The 14,711-nt window shown below is 42.2% G+C and overlaps 1 protein-coding gene and 1 long non-coding RNA gene across 13 annotated transcripts in view; one reads left to right on the top strand and one right to left on the bottom strand.

The window, feature by feature from the left end:
- Positions 1 to 14,711, bottom strand: part of STRBP (spermatid perinuclear RNA binding protein) — a 74,288-nt gene that overhangs the window by 10,199 nt on the left and 49,378 nt on the right. For 5 of the 8 annotated variants that reach the window (XM_068210959.1, XM_068210960.1, XM_068210958.1 and 2 more), the window contains exon 18: positions 13,586 to 14,577. The exons of 1 other annotated variant lie outside the window; for it this stretch is intronic. In XM_068210959.1, the coding sequence (XP_068067060.1) occupies positions 14,483 to 14,577 (95 nt within the window). In that variant the 3' untranslated portion in view covers positions 13,586 to 14,482. 2 more of the 8 variants (XM_068210969.1, XM_068210970.1) reach the window with 2 other exon arrangements.
- The window catches only part of LOC137486062 (uncharacterized), a 60,926-nt gene that overhangs the window by 970 nt on the left and 45,245 nt on the right, over positions 1 to 14,711 (top strand). For 4 of the 5 annotated variants that reach the window (XR_011005563.1, XR_011005565.1, XR_011005564.1 and 1 more), the window contains exon 1: positions 7,556 to 7,661. This is a non-coding gene — a long non-coding RNA (uncharacterized lncRNA). Of the gene's footprint in view, positions 1 to 2,785; positions 7,662 to 14,711 lie in introns of those variants that run through there. The other variant, XR_011005561.1, reaches the window with a different exon arrangement.

Raw genomic sequence — 14,711 nt, 5'->3', positions numbered from 1 at the left:
ATGTTTGTTGGTTAAAACGTTAGGGCAAAAGTATTTTTTAATCAGCTTTAGTGGCTTGAGTTACAGTGAAGGTGATGTGAGTTGGTCTCTTGCGATCTCACCTTATGGGCCCTTGATGTGCGGCTTAACGTGGAGGGGAGCAGGAGTCCAAGTGCAGTGAGCAGGCTGGTTCACTTATGGAGTTGCAGAGGTCCATCTTAATCTACAGCTTGTGTGGCAAAAGTGATGATTTTGAGGGAAGTGCTGGAGTGTTTAAGATGGAATCGCAGCCACACTGGGCTCTGAGGCTCCAGAAGGTGCAGAAGAGATGAGACTTGCAGGCTGCCAGCTCTGAGCAGAAGCCCTCCTCGTGCTGAGCACAGTTAGCGTGCGCCATGAAAACATCCAAGCTGTGTGTTTAAACTCCCTGCTGTGAGCGTCTGTTCATGCACAGAGCTGGCAGTGTGATGGGGAAAGGGGGCCTTGGAGCCACATTCGTAAATGTCATTTGGGAGGGGACACTGGAATGACTCTTGAGGCAGTTTTCTGTTGTGGCTGGTCAGTTTATGCCACACAGGGAAAAGAAAACTGCTGTGCAGATTTTATTCCATTGCTGTGCCTGAGAAAGGCTAGTAAAGGACTCGCTGTGATGGCCGTGCTGTGTCACTGTCAGCTATCATGGTGTAAGCAAAAGGGGTTTATCAGTTCTTTTAAGAACACCACAGCAAACCACTGTGGTTTTGGCACAAGTCTTGGCTGCCCGGAAAACAGGGGAGTGATCTAATGCCTTCTGTGTCCTGGAGGCTTGGCTAGCTTAGAGAAGTGGTTTGATGGTAATTAATACTGGTGCACCAGAGAGAATGGGTGGGAAAGAGGAGGAGGATGAAGGCTGGCTGCTTGCAGAGCAATGTCTATCTGAGCTTGCCACCTACTCAGGGCATGGCAGAATGGCTGCATAATACCACAGGGAATCACTTGAGGAACAAGATCAAGAGAAGGGGAAGGGAAGGGGTGTTTTGCACGAGGACGGTTGCGTGTCTCCCTGAGGTGGTTTATGTGTGGAAGGAGGCAAAGCCACAGCCAGAGGGGCTGTGGGAGCCTGTGCCAGAGTGCTGTGAATTGTAGATGACATGGCTGCTGCTTGTAGACATGAACAGCAAACTAGAGCTCCCGGGTGCCCCCAGCTTCAGCATTACAGGAGTAGCCTGAACTCTGAAGATCTTTAGAAGTTACAGGTGCTGCACATTCCCATGGTTAGGACAGAGTGAGGAGACGAGTAATTACTGTAACTGGAAAGCTCTAAATTCCATTCAATTTTTTTATTCATTTGGTCTCAGAGAGAATAGTTTAATGTACAGTCAGAAGTTACATGTCTTCTACATGTAACCACATCTTTCTCAAAGCTGCATAGTTCTTTAAACCCAGGAAAACTGGCCTGAGCAGCTCAAACCCCTGTCCATATGCTTGCTTTCTGCTGAATGCAGGAGTCCTGTGGCTACCTCAAGACTTGCAGTATTGGAAGTATAGGAGTTTGTGTGGAACTGCTTTGCAGGGCAACATAATTGGATTTACTAAGCTGTATTTTGTCATCTTGCCCTGGTTTAGCCTTCCCCCTTCTACTGTAATCCAAAATTACACAGATTAAAAAAAAAAAAAAGTCTCTTTGATTGAATCAGAACCAGCAGAGTGCTGAGCTTGCCTTTGTTGCAGGCAGGAAATCCCACCTTTGGTGTGTGCCAGCACCTAAGCAAAGGGGAAGAGGGAAGTGTTATTTGTGCAGCGTATGTGACCCTTTTTAGGGATCTAAAGGCCTTTTTAGGATTTTGCCTCATGTTCATGCCTGGAGCAAGAGAGGCCCTTTTGTTGTAACTTTAACAAGAGCACACACAGGCTTTTTACAGCATTGCAAATAAATGTGCTGGAATGTATAACCCAATGTGAAGATGAATTCAGGACCCTGAAAGCAGTGGCAGCTCCAGTTTCTTTCAGTTGATTCTACCAAGGCTTGGGGTCACAAAAGAGAAGGATAATTTACAGCTTAGCAAATGGGAAAAACTCTTTCTAGCTGACTTGCTGGAACTCAACCCTGCAGCAAACCACCAAAGTCAGCATTATGTCGTGAGCAATTAAGTGAGGTGACACTTCTTGCAGAAAGAGGGGTGCTGTTTTGGGCAGGTTTATAGATGCAGCAGTTCTTTGCACATGGAAGTCACAGGCTGGCTTGTTAGTTGCTTAACATCACACTTGGGCATCAGTCAATCAGTATTTTTTTCCTGCTTCCTCTCTAATCAAATACAGTTTTCCAAGGTGATGCTGATTGCAGCAAGGTAAATGGGGCATCTTGCTTGTTAAGCAGATGGCTCCTTCTGCATGGATCCCTTCGGTGCTGTGCCAGCAGGGGATGGGGCAGTCAAGCAGTGTTGGGGAGGGCCTGAAATGAAGGCGTTTTCTGCTGCAGATTTCACTGTGTGCATTCAGCTGCAGATTCATAGTGAGAGGCACTGCAGGTTGCCGAGGAAAAGTAGATGGACTTGGTATTTCTTGGTTTGCAGGGGGTGGGGGGAGGACAGGAGCCACAAATCACAGCTTCCCTGTTCTTCCAAGCAAGATACTCTGTAACTGCCTGGGCAAAGTTAGCTTAGCTATGGTAGGACAGGAGTAAAACTGAGTAGGAGATGCCAAGCATTTCCTCAAGGAGGACAGAAGGATGTGCCAAGCTCCTTTGCCAGTCTAGGCCCAGTGCTGTGTGGCTTCTCCCATGTCCCACTCCCGTACGTGCCCCTCTCCCATTCCTGCGCGGCCACAGAATGCCCGCCAGCTCCTGGAGTGGGCCCAGCTCCCTTTGAGCTGTCGCTGACCAGCAGTGGCCAGGCTGCTGCCGAAGAGCTGACAGCCTTCTCAGCACCTCAGAGATGATAATCCCGAGGCAGCTTTTGGAATGACCTCTTAGTGAGCCAGCTAACGTCAGGCATGAGCACAGACATGCGTTACGCTAATACAGTGACTGACTTCAGTTTCAGTTGAGTGTTAATGATGTTTTCTTAAGCGACTCTCTTTAGTTCTTTGTGGATCTTACTTGCTAAATATTTGATACAGCTCTAAATGTTAAGTGATGCGTGGTTTCGTGTTTGGTACAGTTGTCCCTGAGTAGCTCTTTGTGCATTACTGACTTGTTTGCAGTATGCCAGCAGACTGGGCTGGCTGCACACTGGCTTGTCGAGGGCAAAAGTCTCACAACAAGTCCTGGTCCAGTTATCATACATTCTAAGCTGTGGGATTTCATATATCTCATTTCAGTAAGAGCAATCTCAATTATAGTCAACTCATAACAGTTTCTAATCCCTTCTCAAGTCTGATCTCCTCTGAATTTGATTAATGACCTCTGCACTCAGACTTCAATTTAGCATTTTAAGACCAGAAAAACACTTATAAGAAAAGTAAAGACTATATGTTCACTGACTTCTCTTCTAGAGTACAGCTGGGTTCTCTAACTCCAGGCTGGACATATGTGTCTATTCCAGTAAATCTTACCAGGAGTTGCAACCTCAAGCAAACAACACCAGCCACACAATTGTCATGCCCTTAGTGGCTCCGGACAAGGAAATTGCTTGGATTTGCTCTGGACCTCAAAGGACAAACTGGGACCACAGGAATTTAAGAAACACAGTGAAATCAGAGGGGTGGAGAGAACTTTGAAAGAACCTTACTTATCCGTTATGTGTATAATTTATCTTTTAAGAAAATAAACATCCAGTTTTTCTAATCAGCTAAATACTAGGAATTGTCCAGATTTCTTTTTGGAGTGAAACTTGCCTTCCTGGCTGATCATGGCTATTGCAGCCTTCTCTGGGCTTTTCTGGTACTGCTTCCAAGGCAAGCCCCCGGAGGTACTTGCAGCAGCCTTCCTAAGTTGAAATCCAGTAATGCTCTACTCACTTTCACCTCTGTGAAGGAATGCATTCTGCTTGTTCCAGCATAAATATGCTTTATGTTTGCACTTCCAAGTCATCTCTGCTAACACTGCAGCCTTCGGGAGCCTGTCTGTCCTTTCTGCTGAGCCTGTTACCTGACTCAGGCACAATGGACCTCTGTGGTTTGGCATCCCAGGCTTCAGGACCCCCTTGGAGGCAGTTTCTCACTGTAACCAACCCCCCCAACCAAGCATTAGGCCATAATTCGTGTTTACAGAGATAAGTCTTTATTGGAGCTATTGGAAGCAATGGGACATGGTTCCAGTTTTATATACAGAGAAGTCTGTAGCGTTGGGTTACAACCAGTGGAAATGACCCGAGATTACAGTGCAGATCGTGTTGTGTACAGTCAGTAACAGTGGCTGGCATACAAACCACAGCACAGAAGCCAAATGAAGCCAAGTGTACGGGCTACAGCAGCACGGGAGGAAGCAACTGAAGCTACAAAGAGCGTTCCCTTTACATCTGTACGCTTTTTTTGGCTAGTGAGTAGATACAGCTCAATTTAAAATTCACTGTGCAGTTATTTTTCTTCCCACTCAACTGCTACCAAATTAAGAAAGTTTGAATGTTCAAATTACATTTTTAGTGCTATAGATAGCCATGGTTGTTGCCAAATCACTTTATTTGAAATTGCTTTATTTATAGTTGGGAATAGTTCAGTCATCATTGTTCTCTAGTGATTACAAATTGGGAGAAAACGGAAGTATTTTGAAAGTAGTCTGTAATTAGACCACAAGGATCTCTTGTACTTCATTTGGAAGTTTAATTCTGGGTAACTACTTTGAGAGAGATTTATTGGGAAGATGGAATCGTCCACCTTATTACTCACTTGTGGAATTCGTTCATAGTATTTAAGGTTTAGATAGTTTATAGGTCATACTTCTTTTTATTCAATGCCATATCCAATCTTAGTTCATAAATAAACACTCCATCCTCTGTGGATAAATAAATCCATCTCTTGGCTGCAGGTCAGACCTCTATTGGTGAAAGAGATTTAGAAAAATAGACCTTTTCTTTAACGTTTAATATGCTGACTCACAAAGGAAAAGTGAAATTCATTCAAGTCTAGAAACAAATACAGTACAAGTGATTTATAGAATTGCATTCCTTCCCTCTACAAACTTGCTGAGCATGAAACACTGCCCCAAAGCACTGCCTCTGTCTTTACCTTGTCTTGGAGAAGTAATTATTATCAGAAAAGACACATCAGACTGCACTGCCAGATTTCCTGTCAGAAGGGCTCTGCCTCCTGAGGAGTCTTTGCTTAGGAATTGTTTAGATGCATGGATGGTGGTGGTTAGGGTTACACAAAGGTGATATTTTAGCCCAAATTAGCAGCAATTTTAATTGATTTGGTTGATGATGATTTTTGGCGGGTGGAAATTCAGCCATTAAAAAAAAAGCCTGTGAGTTGGCCTTGGAAAGCACCAGCCTTTCCTCAAAATCTCCACTTGAGACTGCTTCCCATTGATGCCCTTCTCAGCAAGGGGCTGATACATTTGGCAGTACAGGTTTCATGCTCAACTTTGTCACTAAGAACTGGACAGGACTTTAAAAAGCATACAGCCCACTGGGACTTGCTCTGCTGTAGTACTTCAGTGCTTTGGAGAGCCCCCCCCCCAGCAGTGTTGCTCTCTGAGAAGTGCAAGTGTCCCAGCCTGGCTGTGGGGCAGCTGGAGGACGGTGACATTCCGGAGTGGAAGCAGTAGTTAAGCACCAGTTACTGGCCCCTGCAGAGGCTCAAGAGAACAGAATTGCTTCGTAGAGAGCTGGTCGGCCTAAAAAGCTTAGTCAGTTTGATCAATAAATATTGACTTAGGGTTAGGATGAGAAATAAGACACTGCACCTTGGAACTGGAAGACAGAGTCAACTTCCTCCCTTTTCTGTCCAAAAGGAGACTAGCTCCAAAACATTTGTCCTTAAGGACCTCTGTGATGCCTGACGGATAACTCTTTATGCGTGTATGAATGTACCTGTCCCCTTTTGCAGGGAGGGGTAAATGTGTGACTGGACAAAGCTTGGAGGCTTTTTTCTGTGATTTTTTTTTTCAACCATCTGCTCTGTGTCATGTTGTCCCTGAAGGCATGGTTACCCACTCCTAAATTATGCAGCATTGCCCAGAGAATGGCTCTGTAGTTGAATATGCTCTCTGCAGTACAGCCTCCCTTTTCTTCTAGTGTATGTGGATTTCCACACCATAGATGTTATTAGAAAACTACACTTGTCTTTATCCTGTTATTTTAAGCAGGGAAACAGTGATATGAGTTTAAAAACACAGGAAAGAATCTGTACTGCAAATCAGAATTTTTATATTTAAATTCATAGGATTACTAACTTTTCAAAAGCTGTACTGCTCTGAATGCTGTTCTCTAGCCCACCGTTATTCTCCTTTGAGCAGAATGACTTTCCATCTGCTTAGAAACAGTTCTTTGTGAAAATAATGACAGAAGAATAAATACTGTTTCTCTTACTCTGACTTTGTTACTTTACAGGACACCCTTACAAGACTCACATTCTGTTGCGAGTGCAGCAATACACACATTTCAGTATGCATAGATCATTAAATTGTAGCAGTGCCAGTAATAAAGCAAAACTTGCCAAGATGTCCTGTTCCTCTTAATTAAGCTTGATTTATGTGTGCCTGTTGACTTAAGATGCAGTTAGTGTCCACTGCTGAGATGATGCAGTACCCTGAGTAACTTTGTATTGATTACGCTTATGCAAGCTTGTGCTTTTGCAAGAACACAGAAATGAAACTCCAACAAAATAAAGAAGTACATCAGGTTGTTTCCATGGAACACTGTTAATCTATTCATAGCACCTTCAAAGTATGAAGTTAAAACTTACCTTCTGCTCTACTCCCATCGAAACAGATGAGTGCTATGATTAACTCCCCTTTAGCTTAAAAAACAGAAGTGGATAGAATGTCAAAATACGCTTTGCTGGTAAGATGAACCTACTTTGTCATAAGGAGTTACACCAATACTGGTGACCTAAAATGTGTACATTACACAGGTCACTGTGGGAGCAGTATCTGCTTTCCCTTGTTGCTATGCTCCTCTGTGTAAAGGTAGCTTGTCTAGAATACTGTGGGCATTGCAGAAATAACTAACTACTATTCCTTCTGAGGAAATCACTATTATTCCTTTTCCTCCTAAATTTCAACCGCATGCTCTGTACACTGCCTGGAACTATCTCTCTGTTTGGGGTAGGAGTGCATCAGGAAACAAAATCTGTCCATTGGATTTCTCGCATTCCTCCTCTGGAAAACCAGCAATCCTGGACTTGTTCACTGAACAGAAAAAATAAATTCACCTCCTTTAGCAACATCATCAGCAGCTTTTAGCCTGCTGTATGGACAGCTTAAATCTCTTACGTAATTTCTCACTAACTATTGAAAAAGCAATCCCAGCTCCCCCTGCTCATAGTACACAAGGTTGCTGGCTTTCCCCAGCACACATAAACCTGGTTTTACCACAGACTGTCTTAATGGACTTGGAAAAGGCAGTGCAACTTTCCCTCCAACTTCTGCCTATGATGCTCTAACCTCTAAAACTGGAGAAGGACATTTTCTTCATTGTTATCTTTTGTCTCTCTTGCCAGAACCAGATGCACTCAGAAATCCTGTGTTCCAAGCTGATGCTGCAAAAGCCTCATGAACTGCAAAGCAGCATAAGGCAGCTGGAGCTTCTAGATCCTGGTTAGAGGTATGAATGAGGCTTAAGTTTAATCAATTAAAAATTAACTGCAGCTTTTACTCATTCCAACTCTCTTGTGCTAACCAATGAAGGATAGCCAGTTACATTCAATTAATGCCTTTTAAAATTAAGTGTTATTTATTCTACTAGAGATAAAAGTCCAGAGGTTTTCACAAACATGCAGTTCTGGCTGGTGAGAAAACATTTTGAAGTTGTTTACTTACAAAGCATAGAAGAGACTGCAGCTTTAATTATCTTACTGCCCCAAACCTTTGAAGTTAGAAATCAGATAAATTCAGTCTCAGATAAATTCAGTCCCTACAGTTAAATTTTTAAATGCTCTTTACATTCTTGTAACTCTCACTTTTTATTAAGAACTTTATTAAGGTGGATTATTAATTAAACATGGAAGAGTACTCCCCCTGAGAAGGCTTCTGTCTGTACAAGAGTTTCTATGGACTAGGCTTGATGGGTTCTTTTCAAGTACACAACTACTAAACTACCTGTGGTACAGTATATATGACCTTAAATTGTACAGAGTTAAGGCACCAAATACAAGATAAAACAACATCCAAAATAAGAGATATGCTTTAGAACTGCACATCTCCACACACCACTTTTGGACATTCAGCTCCTCAAACACATCAAGGTAAACAATGTGGTCTGAATGTTTCATGCAATCTCAGGAACTGGAGAAAAAAAACCCACTTTACTGAATTTAAACCTTAATGTCTGATGAACTTTTCTCTTAGCCAACTCACAGCACTCACAGTAAAGCACTGCCTTGCCTACACAGCATCAGACCAGTGTGGGAGGAAGAGCCCCCTTTCTCCTAGGAAACCCCAGAGAGAGGAGCAGACAGAGGAACAGGCAGATGTGTCCTACTTGTGCTTTTGTATTATCTCACATATCAGTTACAAACCAACAAGTGAATCCCATATCTATGAGCAGAAAAGGCAAGCACCCCAATACCTGGACACGAATAGGTGTGGATTCAGATGACACAAATAAAGCTAAGAAGGCATCGCTCTGGGTTAAGCAATAAAACAGTTCAGTGGTGACAATTCTCTTAATGCCAAATACTTAACCACTAGCTTAAATGGTTTATGTTCAAAAGAAAGTGCATGTGAAATTGCTGCTGTGGTCCATAGGCACAGGATTTCAGTGCTAGGTTTCTCTGGTGAAGTGCTCTAAAATGACTTTAGTAGAATTTCCACTTCCAGTAGAATGAAACCAACAAGTTGTTAGACAAGCTGTCTCCTGTACTAAGACAGCAGATTCAGCTTCCCTGCCTCTTTGCTCTGCTTTAAACAAGTCAATAAAATATCTCATTTTTCACTGGATTATTCAGCAGGAAGCCCAAGAGGGTCTGTGTGCTGAACATTTGAGCTGAGTTACAGTTTTTTGAGACAGAACAGCCATTCCTAACAGAGCTCCTCAGTGTGCCCAGCAGAGAGCTCATTTTCATTCTTTTGATGCCAGAGAGGCAAGGTCTTAGTCAGCTTCATGACTGTGAACAACAATCTGAATTTCATGTTTATACATCTCATCATGTATCCAAAGGAATCCACAGCAGCAGAGCTCCTGTGCTGTTTCCCAGAGCCACCGGAAATAGGAGCTGTTTTTGTAAGCTGCTTTGTGACTTGGAACTCAGTGAGGCTGGGACATAGTTTTCCCTTCACTAAGAGGCAACTGTCTTAGTATTTAGCTAAAGGCAAGAAGTTCTAATACTGAGTGAGCATATCTTGGTATACCAAGCACAAGAGACAGAAGGAAACTTGTAATTTTGTCTGAGTAAAGACTGAAATAGTGTCTTGTCATTTACACGGATTTGGAGAGATGCTCAGATATCGCACCTCTAGACTGGCTCAGAAGTACCGATGCAGAATTACAAATGAAGCAAGGGACTTCATTTCAGGGAGTTGGTGGCAGAAAAAAAAGGGAGTGCCACTCTCACTCTCCAAGGGACATTGTCAGGACTGGATCAGAGATGGTACGTTAAAGCTGCTCACGTTTATTGCTGTCTTGGAGATAAAGAAGCGACAAGAGAATAATGTAGCATAGCTGAACAGCCAACAAACAGAAGATTTTTTTTCCTAGACTGCTTGAAAAATCTTCATGCCTCTCCTCTTGCATTTTCTACATCCTAATAATCTGAGGAACCTCTTGTCAGGGAAATTGTTCTCAATAGCTCAATGAAAGCAAAAAGCCTCAAATAATTTAGATTTGTGCACTTTCCCCCAGTTAAGTTCTTTCAGGGGCTTGAGGGCACAGTATTTTATTAAGACACACTTTAAATCTTTTTTTCCTACCAGAAGGCAAGCGTTCTCAAAAAAAGAATCCTTGTCTCCAGAGAGGAGAGATACTGGAGCAGTTTTCAGATCTTTGTTAATGAGTAGAAATAGTCCTTTGGCACATGAATAAGTTGAAATATTTGTAGGAAAACTGGTTTCTCTGAAGTGCTTCACAGTCTGATTAAAAGTTTTTAAGAATCTAGATACTGACATGTAACAATTTCATAATTTGAGAGAATCAGTTATTTCCTAGGATTCTAGAAGATGATCAGAAAAGGCAGGGCAGGAGGGCAGACTTCACAGAAGCAAAGGTATTTAACAGCAGTGAAAGTCATGGCAGCAGCATTTACAGCACATTAAGTGGGGAGCCATGACAATTGCTGAATCATCTAATTAGCTCACACTGGCTACACAACATCAAATTGGACAGATTAGGAACCACCTACCCAGGCACTAAATTGCCTTTGTGAGGGTTGGATTGTGCACTGTGTCCAACAGAAATTGCTTGGGCAACTGAGGCCTCGTGTTACACATTCCCTTCAGAAGCATAGGCTGGCCTCCCTCCATCCAACTGGCGAAACGCCCAGGAATAAGGTCACCGTGTTCCAGCTCCTGAATGTGTGCTTAAGGAAGACAGCAAGCACTGGCAGAGAGAGAACACGATGGCAGGAAGCACCACATCGCATGCTTTGAGCTAGCCAAGCCCTCCAAACCAGTCTGATTACTCTAATCCCTTCTCTAGGTAGAGCCTGCCTGGAGGACTCTCTTGTGGCTGGCAAAGTACCGAAACAGACCCCTAAAGCTCACGGGTGTTACTGTAAAGTCAGTGGTGATGCCATTCATTTCCAGTATAGAGAACACATTCAACAGTTCGGTTCTCCATTGTACATCTCCAGCTTTTAATCCTTTAAGTGCCAGACACCATCTCCCAAAATACACACGATCATCTGGTTAGCTAAAACTAGCTTTAAGGTGGGTAGTGTATAGGCACAGACTTTCCCTGGTCTCCTATTTATAGATGTACTAATTGAAAGGAACTTTTCAGATTTCTTTTCCATGAACCAGAAATTCGAACTCTAAAATACCATTTCTGCTCCACTGAAAAGGTACTCCAGAACTGGTAACACCACTGGCCGCTGCACAGAGCGTACACAGCCAGATTCAAGTGTTTGGCTCTTGGGTACATACAGAAATGCAAAGCTCAGTAGCTGTAACACAGACCTCCAACCTCACGGAAAAGGCAGTTCAGACCAAGCTCCTGTGAGGAGGCTTTTAAAAGGAAACCTAAAAGTATTATGCAGAAGAAATGAGTTTCTACTTCTGCTTTAGCAAAACCATGCTTGTTGCAACACTGATGAAGCAGATGTTACCCAGATTACTCATCAGATAATAGCCTGATACTAGGCTAAAACCTGCTGATGGAATTGGCTGCTCTCTCAAACATGAATACATCAGGCACTTCAGAGCCTACTCTGTGACCCTTCAATACATGGGGCTATTTTGCTCAAGTTCCACATGAATGAGAGGGGTTCCCAGGCAATCATGCACCTTAGGGTCCTATCTCTGATTCCAGGTGGCTGCAGAACCCAGATTTAGGAGTCTTAGTGTGTTTCACATATCAGAAAATGGTTCTCTCCTACTGAAAAAGGAGGCAGCAAAGGCAAGGGGCCATCTCAGACATAAATACTGCAATGCTTTACTGCATTACAAACAGCAGGGTATTAGAGAAATCTAGAGAAAAAAAATACGCAAGAAAGTTGAGATCATTTAAAAAAACAGCAGGAGAGTGGAAAGCTTAGGATTTTAAGAGTTAAAAAGAGTGATAACAGAAAAATACAGAAATTCACAATTAAAGCAATTTTGCTGGAAAGAAATACACATGGATTAAGCTGCCGAGCACAGTTCACAAAAATGCAGATCAAATGAGAGTCAGCAAGATGCTTATTATCAGTCCTTGAAGTGGACAGTGCTTGTCAGGCTGACAGCAGTCAAGCTTAGGAAAGGAATATTCAGGAGAAGTTCATTATAATGCACCTTGATGCATATAATACCCTATCTGAAGGAGCAGAGCAGCCTGCTGCTCCAGGATCAGCACTGCTGGGCCTGCCAGGCTTAAAAAGGGACTGAACTGTAGATGAGCTGCAGATCCAGCCCTGAGTTTGCACCTTGAAGATAACAGCAGATGGAAACCTGCCCCGTGAACAGGAAGGACGTTCTGATTGCTCATCAGCTGTCCTGCAGATGTCATGGAAGGATTATGTGCTTCCAGGGCCAGCCCCTGAACAGTTCCACAGTTCATTTCCCAGGTGCAAGTTCAGGAGCAAAGCTGACACTACTGAACAGCTCTTTTTCTCTTACCAGCCTATGCATTATATCCAGAGATATCCTGAGGAATGGATAACCTGTACATGCAGTTACTTGGTGAATTTGATGATTCAATATTAAAATCAAATATAGTTTATATTTGCTGTTAGTGTTTTGATGCAGACCTTTGGGCTTGATGCACCACTACATATTCTGTACCTAGTGGTTTTCTGATTGACACCAGTGTCAACTGTTACCAGACAGGGGTTGTTCATGTTTTCATCTCTCAATTGAGACCCTAAAATGCTAATACATCATCATCAGCTTGCTCCCTTTTGCTTTTTTATTTTTTAACCATTTTTATATAAAAAGAGTTGTTTCCAGCAACTTCAAGTACTGCAAGTACTGCACTTCTGGAGTACTGTACTATGCAACTTTGCATAACGCAAGGTTTAAAAGACAAATAAAAAAATAGTATTTTAAAACTACACATATCATGTGCACCAACAGGTCATAATCCAAACCCATTTTAATCTAAGTAAAATACTGTTAAAACATTTACTACAGAACTGAAAACAATTATTTATGGATGGCTGTATCCTAATTTCCAGCTGTAGAAAACCACAGCTAAGCAAAGAATTCACGCAGAGATAAATCCCTGCCTGCCTGCCCTCCTGCACTGCACTGCACCCACAGGAGGGAAGCAAACCTGGCTGCTTCCTGAATTAATTTGGCCTAATGTAATTTGATCTCTGCAGATTTTAACTGCAATATCATCAAAGTTGTTCATTCTTCATTTGGAGTTGAGCTTTAATAGTTTAGGGAAATAGTTTCTCTCATTCTTAGTGTCACCCATTAGCCAGAACCAAGGTGTGCATTCAGAGCAGGCCATGGCCTGGCTTTGGTACCTACCCAAACGTGTCCACAGGGATGCAAGGAATGCAGTGCCTGACACAGCAGTATCAACACAGCTTTTTATGCTACACAGGAGAAAAAATACTTGAAGGACAACAGTCTGTTGATAAAACCAAACAATTTCTTAAGTGTTAGGTTATATTTTTAAACTGAAACTGAAGTATTTGAATAGGCCTTGAAAAATACAAAGCTGGGATTCAGACCTATGTATTACCTCTTTAAACTCAGAGTTAACAAGACATAATAAAAACATGCCATATACAAGATTGTCACAGGTATATGAGATTTTTAGAAAAAAAGCAATAAAAATATTCTATAAGCTGAAAATAAAATCTCTTACCTTTTATATCACGATCTCAGCTTACAGTCACTACATTTCTGCTTATTTTATACAAGTGCATATGGCTATGAAGGTCCGGAGAGAATGAGAATAAAGTGGAATTAACCTGCTGAAAACTGCTTAGAAGTCTTAAGCTGCAACATATAGATGTTCCAATACCATTTAAAAAGACATTTGCCTTTCAGTTATTGCTGATTGACAATCTCAAAATAGCAACATACAAATATTCAAGAGGGAAAAAACCTCAGTAAATTTAGAGCAGCAAAGTTTTTGAACTGGATGTTTCCCAAATACTGTGTTTTCCTATCATTTGGTGATGATTTTTAGAGACACAAAAGCAATCCACTTGATTTTCAAGTTCAGGCCTACCATTTTAGTGCCTCATATCAATGATGTGGGGAAGAGAGAGAGAGAACGTATCAATCAGTTACATTTTGGGAAAAAAAATTAAGTTCTGTTTTTTTTCTTCTGCCATTTTGCTACATTTCATGTCTGCTGACATTCACAATGGTACAAAGCACTGCTGCTTCAGGAGTGACCATTGCACAGCTCTGTAGCAACTTTTATAGGAAACATGCAAATACAGTATAGTATCAAAATTCTGAAGGACTTCAGTAGTGAAAGTAAAGGCAGATTTCAGTGCTTGAAGCAGCACTCGACCCGGGTTGTGCCTTGGTTTGGCGTTTGGTTTTCCCCCCTCAACACACCAGTCCTTCCCCTTCTAGTGTAAAGAAATAACCAGGAGTATATACACATCTATTGCTAGTACCCAAAGAGAGGACTTGTGGCTTGGACTAAGTATTGCTTTTCATTACATGGAGCAAAGTTCAAGAAGTGAGAAAAACACTTTAAAAAAAAAAAGAAGGAAAAAAGCTCAGATCCCATGTCTGAAGTTGAGAAACCTCAAAACGAGCCACGTTTTTCTTGCTTTTAAGACATGTACAAAATGCCATTTGGAGCCACACAACCTGATGGTTCTAGAAGTCAGAGAAGAAATCTTGAGGGCCCAAGTGAATAATAAAAGGTGCGATGCTGAGAGGCTGGCAATAGGGACTGTCAATGAAAAAACCACCTACAGTGGGAGAAGAGCAGAGAAGCAAAAACCTCACATTAATTTCTGAGACTGGCTGAAGCTAAAGCTCCATTTAAATTTCTCTGCTCTTTCAGCTGCAAGTGGAATTTTCATTGTAAAATGGGCACTTTGAA

This window comes from Anomalospiza imberbis, chromosome 21 (assembly GCF_031753505.1).
Source record: "Anomalospiza imberbis isolate Cuckoo-Finch-1a 21T00152 chromosome 21, ASM3175350v1, whole genome shotgun sequence".
Taxonomy (NCBI): Eukaryota; Metazoa; Chordata; class Aves; order Passeriformes; family Viduidae; genus Anomalospiza; species Anomalospiza imberbis.
Note: the sequence above shows the minus strand (reverse complement) of the source record. Positions and strands in the feature narration are given on the sequence as shown.